This window comes from Microtus pennsylvanicus, chromosome 12 (genome assembly GCF_037038515.1).
Source record: "Microtus pennsylvanicus isolate mMicPen1 chromosome 12, mMicPen1.hap1, whole genome shotgun sequence".
NCBI lineage: Eukaryota > Metazoa > Chordata > Mammalia > Rodentia > Cricetidae > Microtus > Microtus pennsylvanicus.
The window spans coordinates 64,458,200-64,473,513 of record NC_134590.1 but is presented as its reverse complement, the minus strand read 5'-3'; the positions used below and the strand labels follow the sequence as shown (position 1 = coordinate 64,473,513).

Below are 15,314 nucleotides of genomic sequence, written 5' to 3'. Positions count from 1 at the left end.
ATCCTCCTGCTTCATCATCCCAAGTGCTGAGATTAAAGGAGTGTATCATCACTTCCTGGCTTTCCTCAAGTTCTTTATCAAAGACAGACCTAAGAATCCAAATTAACTTTTCAGCTGAATTCTCTTAACAAGAAAACTAAAGCCGGGCAGTGGTGGTACACACCTTTAATCCCAGCACTCGGGAGGCAGAGGCAGGCGGATCTCTGGGAGCTCGAGGCCAGCCTGGTCTACAAGAGCTAGTTCCAGGACAGGAACCAAAGCTACAGAGAAATCCTGTCTCGAAAAAAAAAAAAAAAGAAAAGAAAAAGAAAACAAGCTATACTTGTTTACTAGGAACATACTGATTTAAAAGGGGAGCTCAAAAAAAAAAAAAAAAAAAAAACCCAAAAAACTATCTTCCACTTTGACTGCACACTTTCTACATAAACTGAAAGGAAGGACTTATTTCCTTTCAGATTCTTTAAGCATACCCTTCAAAGACTGCCAAGTCCAGGGAAGAAATCTAACCTTCTTGGACACGAGGGGAAGACACACATGCATTAAGAGCAGGTACTGAGATGGGAACCTAGTCAATGGTGGAGTGCTTAACTGGTAGATACGAGGCGCAGGGTTCAATCCCCAGCAGTAAGGAACTAGTTACCAATTGGTGATGGTATCCTTGGATGAAGATAGTCTGCTGACGCTGCTCGAGTTTGAAACACCTGTGACATAGGAGGAGAGGGCGCTCTTTGGCTCAATAAAGATGCAGTAGGTTCCAGGCTCCCCATAAGGCCACTGAGAAGATTGGAAGAAGCAGGTCTCTGAACCGGTTGACCAAGGAGTTCCTATAGGCAGAAATGCCAGATCCCTGTGAACAAACCTACTTCTTTCTAGTCCAAAGTTTTGAAACAGGAATCCAGTTTTAGAAGCTAGTCAATGTCTCTCATGCACCATTGAGGAGCTGGCATCTGTACATGTAAGACATTTCCCCAAATGTTTCAGCTACCAACATTTGCCTTAAGTTAGTGCTAGAAAAACAGATCAGGTTCTCAAATTCCACAGAAACTGCAAACTGGCAAACCAGAACCATTTAAAGCATCACAGCCCACCCACTTGGATTAGCAACATAGCAAATGAAGTTAGGTAGCAATAGTACATCCCTGACTGCCACACAAAGGTCACTCTGAGGGATTAGTCTAAGACTATAACATACCTGTAGGATGTTTTTAGGGACAGGCTGGCCTGGAATTTCAGCCGGAGCCAACAAGTGACTTTCAAGGTTTCGCTAAAAAAGAAAGGAAGAAAACTGGTTATAACTTTAAGACAAATTTTACTGGGGACCACATAAAAAACAGCAAATATTCCCAAGGGAGTTGACAGTTAACAGCAAAATGATGCTCAAATCACAGAGAACTGATTTCACCAACTCACTCCTACTCTCATCGCGTGTGTCTCAACAAATCCCTCCCATGTACATGAAGAGGTATTAGGAAAGATTCTCTAAGCCAGCACTAGTCCATCTTTGAAGAAACCTTTACTGATCATTATCAATAAGATTTACTGATGAAAGAGAGTATTAAAAACAAGGAGTTGGAGAGATGGCTCAGTGGTTAAGAGCATTGCCTGCTCTTCCAAAGGTCCTGAGTTCAATTCCCGGCAACCACATGGTGGCTCACAACCATCTGTAATGAGGTCTGGTGCCCTCTTCTGGCCTTTAGGCATATTAAAAAAAAAAAACGAGCTGGAGAGATGGTTCAGTGGTTAAGCTGCTCTTTCAAAGGTACAACCTGGGCTTTATGGCTAGCACCCATATGATGGCTCACAACCATCTATTACTCTAGTTCCAGGGGATCACACATATTCTAAAATCCATAGACATAAGACATGCACATATATACACACAGATAAATAATCATACACTTAAAACAAAAATAAATAAAACTTTAAAAACAGACCAGAAAGCCAGTATTCAGGAGGCAGAGGCAGGCAGATCTTTGAGTCCAAGTCTGAGAGAGTTCCTCAACAAGCTCCAAAGTTATACAGAGAAACCTTGTCTCAAAAAAACAAAACAGAAAAAAAAAACCCCACCAAAACCAAAACCAAACAGACAACAACTAAAAACAGCAGCACAACAGGCTGGGCATGCCAGTGATGCACACTATTCTTTCTAGCACTCTGGTGGTTGAGGCAGAACAAACAGGAGTTTGAGAAGCTTGGGCTGCATGAAACATAGCCAGGAGATAGGCAAGAGGCACAGCCTTTGTCTAGAAAGCATGAGAGGTCTGAACATGATGCTGAGTCACAAAACTAAAACAAAAATAATAACATTCCAAATTTGGCAAGAATTGTTAATGTTTCAGAGTTTCGGCCAGGTGTGGTAGCACATGCCTTTAGATCCAATCACTTGAGACAGGGGCAGGTAGATCTGAGTTCCAGGCTATCCTGGTATACATGGTGAGTTCCAGGACAGCCAGGGTGACATAAAGAGACCCTGTCTCAAAACAACACCCCAAAACCCTGGAACTATTATTATTATTACTATTACTATTACTATTTCAAATTAAGTTCCTAAAAATGTTTCTCATATGCAGAAAAAAGTTCAATCTCCATTCTGCTTTTAATCTGTCAATGTTCTTTTGCTTTGTACAATTAACCTGCACCCTACTGCATGTCTGAGTACTGTGTGGCCCTTGAGCTTAGTCAGCAGGACTTTCTGTTGCAATTCCCCTTCCTTTAGAGGGAGCTGTCAAATCTACAGCAGGTTCAAAGACTTCTATTGTTGGCTTTGGAACTGAGGCTAAATGAAATGATTTTAAGAGTAGGCAACTTACTACATGGCTTAGCATATTTGCAGCATAATCTGCAATTCCAAGAAATACAGTTTAAGAGTGAACTTCATTACTTGGAAAGACAGTGGCAAATGAGAACTGTTATTCAGCAGTAATGACTGAAGACTCTGACTTTAGTAGTAGACCAGGACCTCACATGCAAACCGAGCAACATGATATATTCTAAGTTGGTGTAAATATCAATCTATCCACTTTATATCTCAATCTTGTTAGCAGGTGTCTGAGGTTCATTCCCACACCATAACTGAAACTAGATGTATGTAAGAGCACTTGAAACTCCAATATCAAACCAAGTGCACTCACGACTCAGGGTCAATATTGTGCAATAAAGCAAAAGGTTGAAGCTGGGCAGTGGTGGCGCAGGCCTTTAATCTCAGCCCTCGGGAGGCAGAGGTAGGTGGATCTCTGTGAGTTCGAGGCCAGCCTGGTCTATCAGAGCTAGTTCCAGGACAGGCTCCAAAGCCAAAGAGAAGCCCTGTCTCAAAAAAGCAAAATAAAATAAAATGAAATGAAATAAAAAAAAAATAAAAGGTTGAGACATGAAATACTGAGTTCCCTTCTTTCCCTCTCAAAACACAGTCTATTTATGTAGCCCAGGCTGGTCTCAAACCTGCCATTCTCCCCCTGCTTCCTCCTCCCAACTGCTCCTAGCTGCTTTGTCTCCACTTGTTTGGATATTCACACTAAAAGGAAAAAGAAATCCTATGATAAGATTCAAATGACAAAACAAGTTAGTTCTGAAATACCAAGGTGGGGGCAGGAAATTCCATGCACAGCCCTTAGTTTTATGAGCCAGGTCTTGTTCTGTATGTAGCTCATGATAGCAAAAACCCATGTTGGCCTTCAATTTATAATCATTCTACCTTAAATCCCCCAATACAGGATGTATGCCATGGCTAGAAACGTGTGTCCTTCATTTTATAGCATTTATACCTATTGTGTGGAAGTTAACTCTGAAGCAGTTTATAGGATCATTCCCTTTGAGTTGTATGTTATAGCCGGAAATGTCCTTCAAGTGGGCAAGAGGACGGCACCTCTGTTTGACCTTAACTGTTGATCAGGTAAGAAAAACTGAAAAATCATCCCCTTCACTGGGTATAAAAACAATCAGGGCTGGAGAGATAAATCAGCAGGAAAAGTACCTGTTGCATGACAACCTGAATTCAATTCCAGGACTTACAAAGTGCAAAGAGAAAACAGACTCTCTCAGGTTGTTTTCTAACCTCCACATCCTGGGGGACAAATATGCCCACAAAAACATATAAATGCGGGCCGGGCGGTGGTGGCGCACGCCCTTAATCCCAGCACTCGGGAGGCAGAGGCAGGTGGATCTCTGTGAGTTCGAGACCAGCCTGGTCTACAGAGCTAGTTCCAAGACAGGCTCCAAAGCCACAGAGAAACCCTGTCTCGAAAACAAAACAAAACAAAACAAAACAAAAAAACAACCATATAAATGCACACAAAATATCTTTAATACATTTTTTTGGGGGGGGAGGGTTGAGACAAGGTTTTTCTGTGTAACAGTTCTGGCTTTCCTGGAACTTGAACTCACAGAGATTCACCTGCCTCTGCCTAAGCGCTGGGATTAAAGGTGTGCGCCACCAGCTACCATCATCACAGTTAATCAATCATTTAGCTACTTGTAGTTGCTAGGCAAAAAGGATTGAAGAAAGAGGTAAATTCAATTTGGCAGATCTGATATAACATAGTAACTAAGACTAGACTTCGTTCTTCAGATCTACCCTGTCTCCCTATTACTTAGTATCATAAAGGAAGAGTGTAAGAAGAAGACTATGGCTAAAACTCACGCTTTAAACACTGCTATGATATTTGATATGTACTTTTAAAAAAGGAGATAGGGTCTTTCTAGACCCTTTGAGCTTGTGACTATCCTATAATCACTTTCCAAGTAGTGATAGGACCACCAGCCTGCCCTATCATGCTCACCTCCATTTTTGGTATGTCAATAAATCCGTGTGACTGTTTAATCAAGAACACAGGTAATCCAGATAGATACAGGGAATACAAAGTGCGAAAAATAAAGATTTTATATTAGGGGGCTGGAGAGATTGCTCAGTGGTTAAGCACACTTGGCGGCCCTTCCAGAGGACCTGGGTTCAGTTCCCAGAACCCACATAGTGACTCACAATCATCTGAAACTCCAGTGCCAGGAGGGTCTGACACCCTTCTCTGGACTCTGTGTGTACCAGGCATGCAAGCAGTACATAGACAAAATGTTAATATATAAAAAAATTAAGTAAATCTTTAAAAAATTTTACTATAAAATCTTGTAGGGCATTTGTGGCTTATGTCTTTAATTCCAGCACTTCGGAGGCAGAAACAGGTAGAACTCTAAGTTTGAGGCCAGCCTGGTCTACAGAGCAAGTTCCAGGAGAGTCGGAGCTACACAGAGAAACCTTATCTCGAAAAGCAGAACAAACAGAAAAATCTCGTATTAACAGCTGAATAACTAGAAAATTTTCCATCGAGCACCTCTAAAAACATAGCATCTTTACATACATATATATGTATATATGTGTGTATATATATCTATATATATAAAAGATATATATATGTATATAAGTATACATATACACACACACATATATATATATATATACACATATATATCTTTACTTTTTTTCCCTTTGGTTCTTTTGACAGTTTTTTTTTTTTGATATTGCCCGTGTGGTGAGATTAAAAGCATGTGCCACCACCGCCCAACATATTTATTTACTTTTGAGACAGGGTGTCACTATGTAGCTGAGACTGGCTTTGAACTCAAGAGATATACCTCCCTTTTCCTGAGTGCTGGGGTTAAGCACGTGTCAGCATACCTGACTTGATCATCACTGGCCCTGGCTGTCCCTGAGCTTCTGATCCTCTCAGATACTAGGATTACAGTATCTGAACATCACTATGTTCAGTTCAGCTCGAGGGACAAGTTTCTCTTTTGCAATGGTGATCCTACATATTAGGTTGTATTTCTCCCACTGGGCTACATCCACAACGCAGTTACTTTTCTTTCTTAGGAAAGGACTTCATAAAGTTATACAGAAATGAGTTAAACTGAATTATTCAATCATCCTATTGTACCAGACATATACATTATCCACAGATATGCTTTTTTTCTACTAACAAATAGCATATCCATAATCAAGGAACAAATAAACACCAAAGACCAAACAACTTCTAAAGAAATTTCCAATCTACTCAAAATATCATTTATTATTGCAGTGGGAGGTCATACCGAAACAGGAAAAGAAGAGACTGACTGGGTGAGGTTTTCTGAATACTTACACTGACTTTGGGCTGAGTAGGCAAAGTCCCACTTGCCTTCATGGTGCTCACTAGTTTGTTGAATGCAGTCATATCTCCATCTTTCTTGAGCTGTCGATTGCTAGTTACAGCACTCAGTGTCTCTTCTAAATGTTCCGCCATGAAGGGAGTTGAATTCTTCATTTGCTGGTCCACCTTCAAGCCTTTGAGCCCTGCTTCTACCTCTTCCACTGAAAGTACAACCCCTGAATGTGCTGAGAAGTTGAGAAAGCTCTGGTTACACCAAGCAAACGGGTATTTGGTAAGAATTCTCATTGGCTGTCATGACAATTATTTCATAACTGAAGTGAGGCTGTCAAAAAGGCTGCCAATGAAAACAGACAAACTGAACACTTAAAATCATAGTATTTTAGTAGGAATAAGGCTATAATTATGTACACAGAAAGACACGGATGGGCAAGGTGGCACACACCTTTAATCCAAGCACTAAGGAGGCACAGGCAGACAGATCAAAGGGAGTTTGAGGTACACTGTACATACGGAGTTCCAGGACAGCAAGGACTAAAAAGACCCTGACTCAAAGAACGAACGGATAGGGGTACACACCTGGAAAAAAATGGCTCAGTGGTTAAGAACACATATTTGTTCTTACAGGACCTGAGTTCAATTACCAGCATTCACACCGGACAGCTCACAACTGAACTTACTGGAACTCCAGTTCCAAAGAACCTGTACCTCTCTCATCCCCTTGGGCACATACACAGACACACATTCACATGATAATAATAAAGATAAAAGAAACAGAATAAACTACACCAAAAATATTCAAATGCTAGAAACTGGGAGGGCAGAACTATGGAGTATGAATTTTCAAAACTTGGTAAGATCTTACATAGTGAGTTCCAGGACAGCCAAAATGACACAGAAAACCCCCATCCCCCGCAAACAAACAAACAAACAAAAAAGAACAAACAAAACGAAAAACATTTGACAAGACCCTGTGTGTCAGGCAGAAAGACACCTTATAATAACTCTCTCCAGACTTTGCTACCAGGGTAAGAACCCAGACAGCTCAACGGCAACTAACCTGTGCTGTGGTCTCACAGCGCTAACTGATGCTAAGGACTTGTTGCCTAAGTGAGAACATGGTAAATGGAGGCACAGTAGTGAGGAATAGGCAAACTATGCTTGGGAGGATAGAAACAGTCCTGGGTTGTTACCACTGGACCCTAAGTAAAAATCGGAGGGAGGCTGGGTATAGTGTATACCTTTAATACCAGCACTGTAAAGACAGAGGCCAGAGCTTCTCTGTGAGCTATAGGCCAACCTGGCTTACACAGCAAGTTCTAAGGCCAGCCAGGGCTTAAAAGATACAAGGTTGTATGGCAACACGCCTGAGTCTTTTTGAAAAACCTCAACTAATCCCCACTATGCTTCTGAATTGATGAGAAGCAGTATATTAGAACCACTGCTTAAGAATGGGAACTTTACATAGCTAAACAACAAACACTTACAGCTCTCCTTAAGCTTTTCTTTGTTTGCAGAAAGGCTAGAGAGAAGAGGTTTTAAATCCACTTTGGCTTTCTGAAGCATTTCTAAGATGTCCACTTTATTTTCAGCATGGTCTTCCGATGGAATAGGAGCAAAATAATTCCCAGAGTTCTGTCCAGGAGAGAGGACTGCTTGTTCCAGACCTGATTTTGTAAATAAACATACCCACAGTTGGTATTGAACATACATACTTCCCTTCAACAACATAAGAAGAGCAGTAACTGAAGGGTTTTCAGTATCCAAAACTCCTTTAACCCTAGTGGACCCTGAGTAAAGGACAAAATGATCCAGGCCAGGGGAGGCTCAATTCACATACAAGGCTAGAGTGTGAAGATCTCTTACCTGCGAGTCTCTCAAGCTCTTCATGTGGTGTAGATCCAAGGCTACTAGATCTGCTCCCTGACCGGCTTGGGTTAGAGAACCACCTACTGAAGCGGCTGGCAGAGACTGACCCTTCTCCCAGAACATCTTCTATCATCTGACAAGAGAGACAAAGGGGTTAAGGTGACAGTCTCCAGGTGAAAAGGACATGGAGGTTCAATGTTAAGACAAAGACTCTGAAACTTCCTTTGACACTGCTGACCCAAAATCACTTTCAGAACTTAGGAGTTGAGCCTTTTTCTTCCCCTTTCGGATCTTTCCTGAGCAACTCAAATTTGGGCATTAAAACAAATAAGCAATAATCAGAAATAAAACAAAAAACACAGACCTCCTAAGCATATACAGCATAGTCTCTATGTTACTTAAGAGTTCTCTACCGTTTGCCGCATTAAAAAAGGTATCTTAGGAGATCCAGTTTCAAAACCACAATAAGTACCAGAGTGAAGTACTCTGACACCATGTTGATGGCTTCCATGAGATTGTTTATGAAGACATGATTAAAGAAAATCCCTGGCTCCAAACTGGTGGTCTCAGGATTGAAAGGAATATTATGATATTCAACGCTGACAAATTCAAGAAGCCAAGATATAAAAATGTAGAGCTAAGAAATGATCACTATAGCCAGTAGGTGGGCACACATCTCTAGTCCAAGAATTTGGGAGGCAGAGGTAGTCAGATCTCTGAGTTCAAGGCTAGCCTGGTCTACAGAGTGAGTTTTAGTATGGCCAGGGCTACACATTGAAACCCTGTCTCAAAAAACAAACAAACAAAAAAAGAAAAGATCGGGAAAAAAAGAAAAAAGATCATTATTCCAGCCAAGGGAGGTGCAACACAGGTAATCCAAGCACTTGGAGGGGTTGAGGTCAGCTTAGGTCACACACTGATGCTCTGTCTCAAAAAGTAAGCATCAAGAAGAAAAACACACAGGAGAATAACAACTCCAGTTGGAAAATGGATATAAAAGTATCATAAGTGATATATCTCAGTGGAACAAGTGAGTGCAGGCAAAATACAATTTAGTTTAAGCAGGAATTTTATTAAAACAAAAACTCAAAATCCACTAAAACCCCAAACAAACAAACAGCCTGAAAGGTAGTTACTATTTCAGTGTTTAAAAATGAGAAACTTTAGGGCTGGTGACATGGCTCAGCAAGTAAACGCACCTATATGGTACAAGCCTGATGACCTGAATCCACATAAGATAGGAGAACCAACTCTAAAAAGCTGGCCTCTGACCTCCACATACGCACTGTATCACACGTGTGCACTCACCCTTACTAAAAATAATACATTTTAAAGGTAAATTACTTAATCTATTCAAAAAGTTTTAATTTACAAAAAATGATGACTTTGTATTTTAATGTTTCTAACATAATCTTACTAAATAGGAAAAGTCAAAGACAAAAATAAAGGACATAAAGTATCTGGGCATTTTCTAAAAAAATTAAGTAAATACTGAGAAAACACTTTCTCCCCCCTGCCCCACACAGGGTTTTTCCCATGTAGCCCAGCTGTCCTGGAATTCACTTTGTAGACCAGGTTGGCCTAGATATCAGAGATTTGTCTGCCTGTGCCTCCACAATGCTGGAATTAAAGATGTGTACCACCATCACCAGGCGAGAAAAGTAATTTCTGTTTTGCTCAGTTATAGACTTTGCTTCCTTTTTCTTGTTTTCTTTTTTCTTTTCTTGAGACAGGGTTTCTCTATATATCTATATAGACCTAGCTGTACCGGAACTCACTCTGTAGACCAGACTGGCTTTGAACTCGGAGGCCTCTGCTGCCACCCCCAACACACACACACACACACACACACACACACACACACACACACACACACACACACACACACGGGCTAGGATTAAAGGCACTGTCCACCACTGCCCACTTTTGTTATGGTTTTTTGAGAGAGGGTTTCTCTATAGTATCCCTGGCGGTCCTCGAACTCACATAGATCTACCTGCCTCTGCCTCCTGAGTGCTGGTATTAAAGACATGTGACACCATTGTGCAGCTCTTTTTTAAATTTTATTTTATTATTTAATACATTATGGATGTTTTGCCTGTGTGTATGTCTTTGCACCATGTATGAGTGCATTAGATATCCTGGAACTGGGGTTAAGAGACAGTTATGGCTGCCATGTGAATACTGAGAATCAAATCCAGGTCCTCTACAAGAGCAGACAGTGCTCTCAATCTACAGCGCTAAATTTGTGTTCTGTTAAATTTTATAATCAAGAGTAGAAACAAACTTGCTCTTAGACACATTTGTAGAGATACTCATCTCAAAAAAACAAGGTGCTTGAGTCCAAATCCTTTTGAACTAAAAGTTTGATCATTTTTAAGACACGACAAAGCAGGGACTCGGACAGCAGAACCTCATCCTGTACAGGAAATGGACACAGCTGACTTCTGGATTGGGACATCCTTCACTGTATCCTTTCAACTACCAGCTGATGAAGGAGCTGGGAGCTATATTTCAGCTGTACCTAGTAGAGGTTTTTTTTTTTTTAACTGCGTCTTCTCTGTCTGTCTGCTTGCTGGCCAGAAGAGAGCAGATCTCATTATAGATGGTTATGAGCCACCATGCGGGTGCTGGGAATTGAACTCAGGACCTCTGGAAGAGCAGTCAGTGCTCTTAACCGCTGAGCCATCTCTCCAGCCCCCTAACTGCGTCTTCTCAATATATATATACACATTTGGGGAGTGGTGGTACATGCCTTTAATGTTGGCACTCGTGAAGCAAAGATACGTGAATCTCTTGTGTTTCAGGCCAGCTAAGGCTACATAGTGAGTCACTGTCTCAAAACAAAACAAAAGATACCCTTCCCTGGAAAAAAAGAGAGAGAAAAAACACTAAGTCAAATTTAACCATAATTAGCTGTTTCATATTATGTTGTTTTTCTTTCTTTCATTCTTTTTGTTGTTTTTCAAGACAGGGTTTCTCTGTGTAACATTGGAGCTTTCTCTGTAGACCAGGCTGACCTCGAACTGACAGGGATCTGCCTGCCATCTGAGTGCTAGAATTGAAGGCATGCACCTAGGCCCAGCATTTTTTCTTTTTCTGAACTAAGAAAATAAAAAAAAAAGTTGAGGCAGGTTTCACCATGCAGTCAGGCTGGCCTTGAAATGACTATGTAGCTCCAGTTAATCTCAGACTTAAACTCCTCTTGTCTCAGTCTCCCAAGTACTAAAATTACATGTGTGCACCCAAATTCCATATATGTTAATTAAAATTTTTTTTTTAATTTTTATTTTTCAAGACAGGGTTTCTCTGTGTAGCCCTGGCTGTCATAGAACTCACTTTGTAGACCAGGCTGTCCTTAAGCTCAGAGATCTGCCTGTCTCTGCCTCCTGAGTGCTGGATTAAAGGCGGGTGCTACCACTGCCTGGCTCATATATGTTTATTTTTATTTTACGTGTATGTAGTATGTATATAAGGATGTTCCTGTGTATAGGTACACATATGTTTGGGTGCATATGCACATGTGCAAGTGGAGGTTGATGTCCAGCATCTTCCTTAATTACTCCTACTTTATAAACTGAGCCAGGGTATCTCATTTGGACTCACAGCTGAGAAACACAGCTAGCTCTGTTAGTCAGCTTGTTTCAACTTCCTGTGTGCTAGGTTTACAGGAGGCCACCACACTGCACCAACGTTTACTTGGGCTCTAGAAATTTCAATCTCATTTAGTCCTCACACTTGCACAGCAAGGGTTTTATCTACTAAGATTTCTCTGTAACCCCTCCATGTCTATTTGCGAATGTGCTGTTACACTCACCGAAGCCAAGCATGGCACCTTGTCAAGGTTAAAGAACTCATTAAAGTCAAATTCTCCTGGGGACTGCTCAGGTAGGACAACATCCCTTGGGACTTCCTGATCAGCAGAGGGCTCCTGGGCCAGGATGACTTCAACCTCGTCCTCTTCAGCCACCCCTCCATTACATTCCACTATGCCTGAAAATAAAACCAGGACAGAAAGCACCTATTGAAGTACACACTCCAGTCTCATTCTGTGCCTTTAGATATAAGTACACATGCAAAAGTCACACATACTGTCAAAACACTTCTTGTCTTTACAGACCCTGTCACAAAAACAAAATAAAATGGAACTAAAACACTAAAAACTTGCTATTAACTAGCACCCATCGATAGATGTGCAATTAAAGCAGTAATCACCACATATTATTTTAAAACAGTTCACAGTTCCTACTGACCTTCCTTCACAGAGGCAGTCCGTCGTCTTGTTCTTTTTCTCCCTTTGTGATCTTCCTCTAGTATCTTATCATCGAAGCCAGTCAGTTCAATGGTTTCAGACTGACTTGTGGGTCCAGCTGAAAACCATTCTGGTTCTTCCTCAGTGTACGAATCATTTCTTCTACGCTCACCAAAGACACGTTTACTATCTCCAAACTCCCTCTGAAAAATTAAAAAACAAAACAAAACAAAACAAAAAAACCAAAAAACAAGAATGAAAAACTGTAAAATGCTAGTAGAAGCATTGTAGTCAGTCTTAAAAGAATTAATATTAGAAGCCGGGTGGTGGTGGCGCACGCCTTTAATCCCAGCACTCGGGAGTCAGAGGCAGGCGGATCTCTGTGAGTTCGAGACCAGCCTGGTCTACAAGAGCTAGTTCCAGGACAGGCTCCAAAACCACAGAGAAACCCTGTCTCGAAAAGCCAAAAAAAAAAAAAAAAAAAAAAAAGAATTAATATTAGAAACTGCAGTGCAGATGCTGTGATGGGAAATTGAAGGACGTTAGTTTCTCCAAGTAACTGGCTGGGCTAGGAGGATGCAACTCAGAGCTAGGGCACCAGTCACAAATGTATGGCCCTGGTTTTGATTCTGTACCATCATGAAAAGAAGAGTAATACAGTATAAAGAGGTGACCATCAAATTTCAAGCACTTGAGAACTAACAGGGCCAGAGGACACACCCTGAAACGCTTGTCCTTGTAGTCCCGCTCTCTGTCTCTGTCTCTCAAGTCCCGTAGGTCCTTCTCACTGAGACGGTGGTCCTTCTCAAAACCCCGGGCAGAGATTATCCTCCCACTGCCAATTCTTCGTCCACCAAGCAAGCGAAGTCCATCACTGTCTTTCTCCAAGGGACTTCCAGAGCGACGGGAGCTAACAGCAGCTGTCACATGGCAGCCACCTCCAAAGCTTCGTCTCTGTGGGCTGAGAACAACATCTAAGTCATCTTCTTTCACACGCTCTCGTGGATCTGGAAAGATGCCATAAAAAAAGGTAAGCAAACCAATATCTCTAGAAACCGTGCCCACAGCTGGCAGGAGGACAGAAAATGTCAGAAAGGAGATAATTCTAAAACTGGGCTTATCAACAGATTCAGAGTAACAAGTACATAGTCATTGGATTTTTAAAACTTGGTCATTAAGGACTGAACTCAGATTGTTAGGCTTAGCAGCAAGTGTCTGTTGAGTCATCTCACTAGCCCTTTATAATTATTTTTTTACATTAAACTTAAAATTTTTAAAAAATATTTAGTCCTTTTTTCTCCTCAGAAGAAGATCTACTTCATAATGACTTTCTATGACTAAGATTTTTTAAATAATTTATTTTTTAATTCATGTGCATTCATGTTTTTTTGTGTGCATGTATGTCTGTGTGAAGAGCTGAGATCCCCTGAAACTGGAATTACAGACTGTTATAAGATGCCATGTAGGTGCTGGGAATTGAACCCAGGTCCTCTGGAAGAGCAGCTAGTACTCTTAACTTCTGAGCAATCCCTCCAGCCAAGACTAAGATGTTTATTTGTTTGTTTGTTTTGGGGCAGGGTCTCACAGTAGCTGCGGAGCCAGCCCTGGAACTCACTTTATAGACCAGACTGGCCTTGAACTCCCACAGAGATCAGTCAGTCTTTGCTGGGATTAAAGACAGATGCCACCACCAACTGGCTTTTTTTTTCCTGTTGATTATGGCTAAGAGAAAGATTTTCATGTATACAATTTTTAGCTAATCTATTGTCCATTAATAAAATGTCATGTCAGTATTTGAAAAAAATAAAATGCCTAAAAAATAGTAAACAGCCAGACGGTGGTGGAGGGTGGCTATGAGTTCAAGGTCAGTCTCATCTACTGAGTGTGAGTTTCAAGACAGCCAAGGCCACACAAAAAATTCTGTCTTATAAAACCAAACCAAACAAACAAACAAAAAACCCCCACACTTTACATTCAATTTGTCAGTCTGTAACCCCAGTACTTGTGATGCTGAAGCACAATTCCTGAGTTCAAACCCAGCCTGAGTTAGAATAAGACAGAATAAGACACTGTTTCAAAACAGATAACTTTAAACTGGATTTCATATTCAATATTTAATTTAAATGCATCAAGAGTGAAACCTAAAGTGAAAGAGAACATCTTTGCTGTGCTTAGGTGTAGGAGCAGGCTCCTACAATTAGACAAAATGTTTTTTGAGGCCCAGCAACAAAGTGTCATCCATTAAGGCAGCCTGTTAAGCAAGGTTTGCTCTGAGATTAGTACTGTTCTTTGAAGACACTGTTTAGATATCCAAGACTGGGAGTAAACATTCAAACAAAGCACATTTCTCAGGGAAGACCTGAATCCACAGCATATAAAAACGCAGTAAAATAAATAAAAAACTAAAAAATGAATCAAGGGGCTGGAAGGGCTGTTCAATTAAGGCTGATCTCCAGAAGTCCTGAGTTCAATTCCTAGCACCCCTATAGCAACTCACAACCATCTCTAACTGCAGTCCATGGGATCTGAGATACCTTTCTCTGGTATCCAAATGAATATACAGATAAAACACAAACAAGTTTGGGGGTTTTTTTTCCCTTTTGAGACAGGGTTTCTCTGTGTAACAGTCCTGGCTGTCTTGGAATTTGCTCTATAAACAAGGTTGGCCACAAACTCACTGAGATCCATATGCCTGGGCCTCCCAAATGCTGGGATTAAAGGCAGGTACCACCACCAACTGGCTTTTTTTTTTTTTTTTTTTTTTGAGACAGGGTCTCTCTGTAGCTTTGGAGCCTATCCTGGAACTTGATCTGTAGACCAAGCTCTACAACCTCACAGAAATCCATCTGTCTCTGCTTCAAAAGTGCTGGGATTAATAGGGTGCACCACTACCACCCAGGTCCTTAAATAAATCTTAAAAATAAATACTAGAGGGGCTGGAGAGATGGCTCAGTGGTTAAGAGCACCGGCTGCTCTTCCAGAGATCCTGAGTTCAATTCCCAGCAACCATATGGTGGCTCACAACTATCTGTAATGAGATCTGGCGCCCTCTTCCGGCG

At 41.1% G+C, this 15,314-nt stretch overlaps 1 protein-coding gene across 2 annotated transcripts in view; it reads right to left on the bottom strand.

The window, feature by feature from the left end:
• Eif4enif1 (eukaryotic translation initiation factor 4E nuclear import factor 1) overlaps positions 1-15,314 on the bottom strand; it is a 41,045-nt gene that overhangs the window by 8,121 nt on the left and 17,610 nt on the right. For both annotated transcript variants that reach the window (XM_075944049.1, XM_075944050.1), the window contains exons 5-12: positions 12,976-13,262; positions 12,257-12,458; positions 11,821-11,996; positions 8,001-8,136; positions 7,622-7,801; positions 6,129-6,361; positions 1,193-1,264; positions 641-824 (exon numbers count right to left, since the gene is read on the bottom strand). In XM_075944049.1, coding sequence (XP_075800164.1) covers positions 641-824; positions 1,193-1,264; positions 6,129-6,361; positions 7,622-7,801; positions 8,001-8,136; positions 11,821-11,996; positions 12,257-12,458; positions 12,976-13,262 — 1,470 coding nt within the window. The remainder of the gene's footprint in view (positions 1-640; positions 825-1,192; positions 1,265-6,128; positions 6,362-7,621; positions 7,802-8,000; positions 8,137-11,820; positions 11,997-12,256; positions 12,459-12,975; positions 13,263-15,314) is intronic.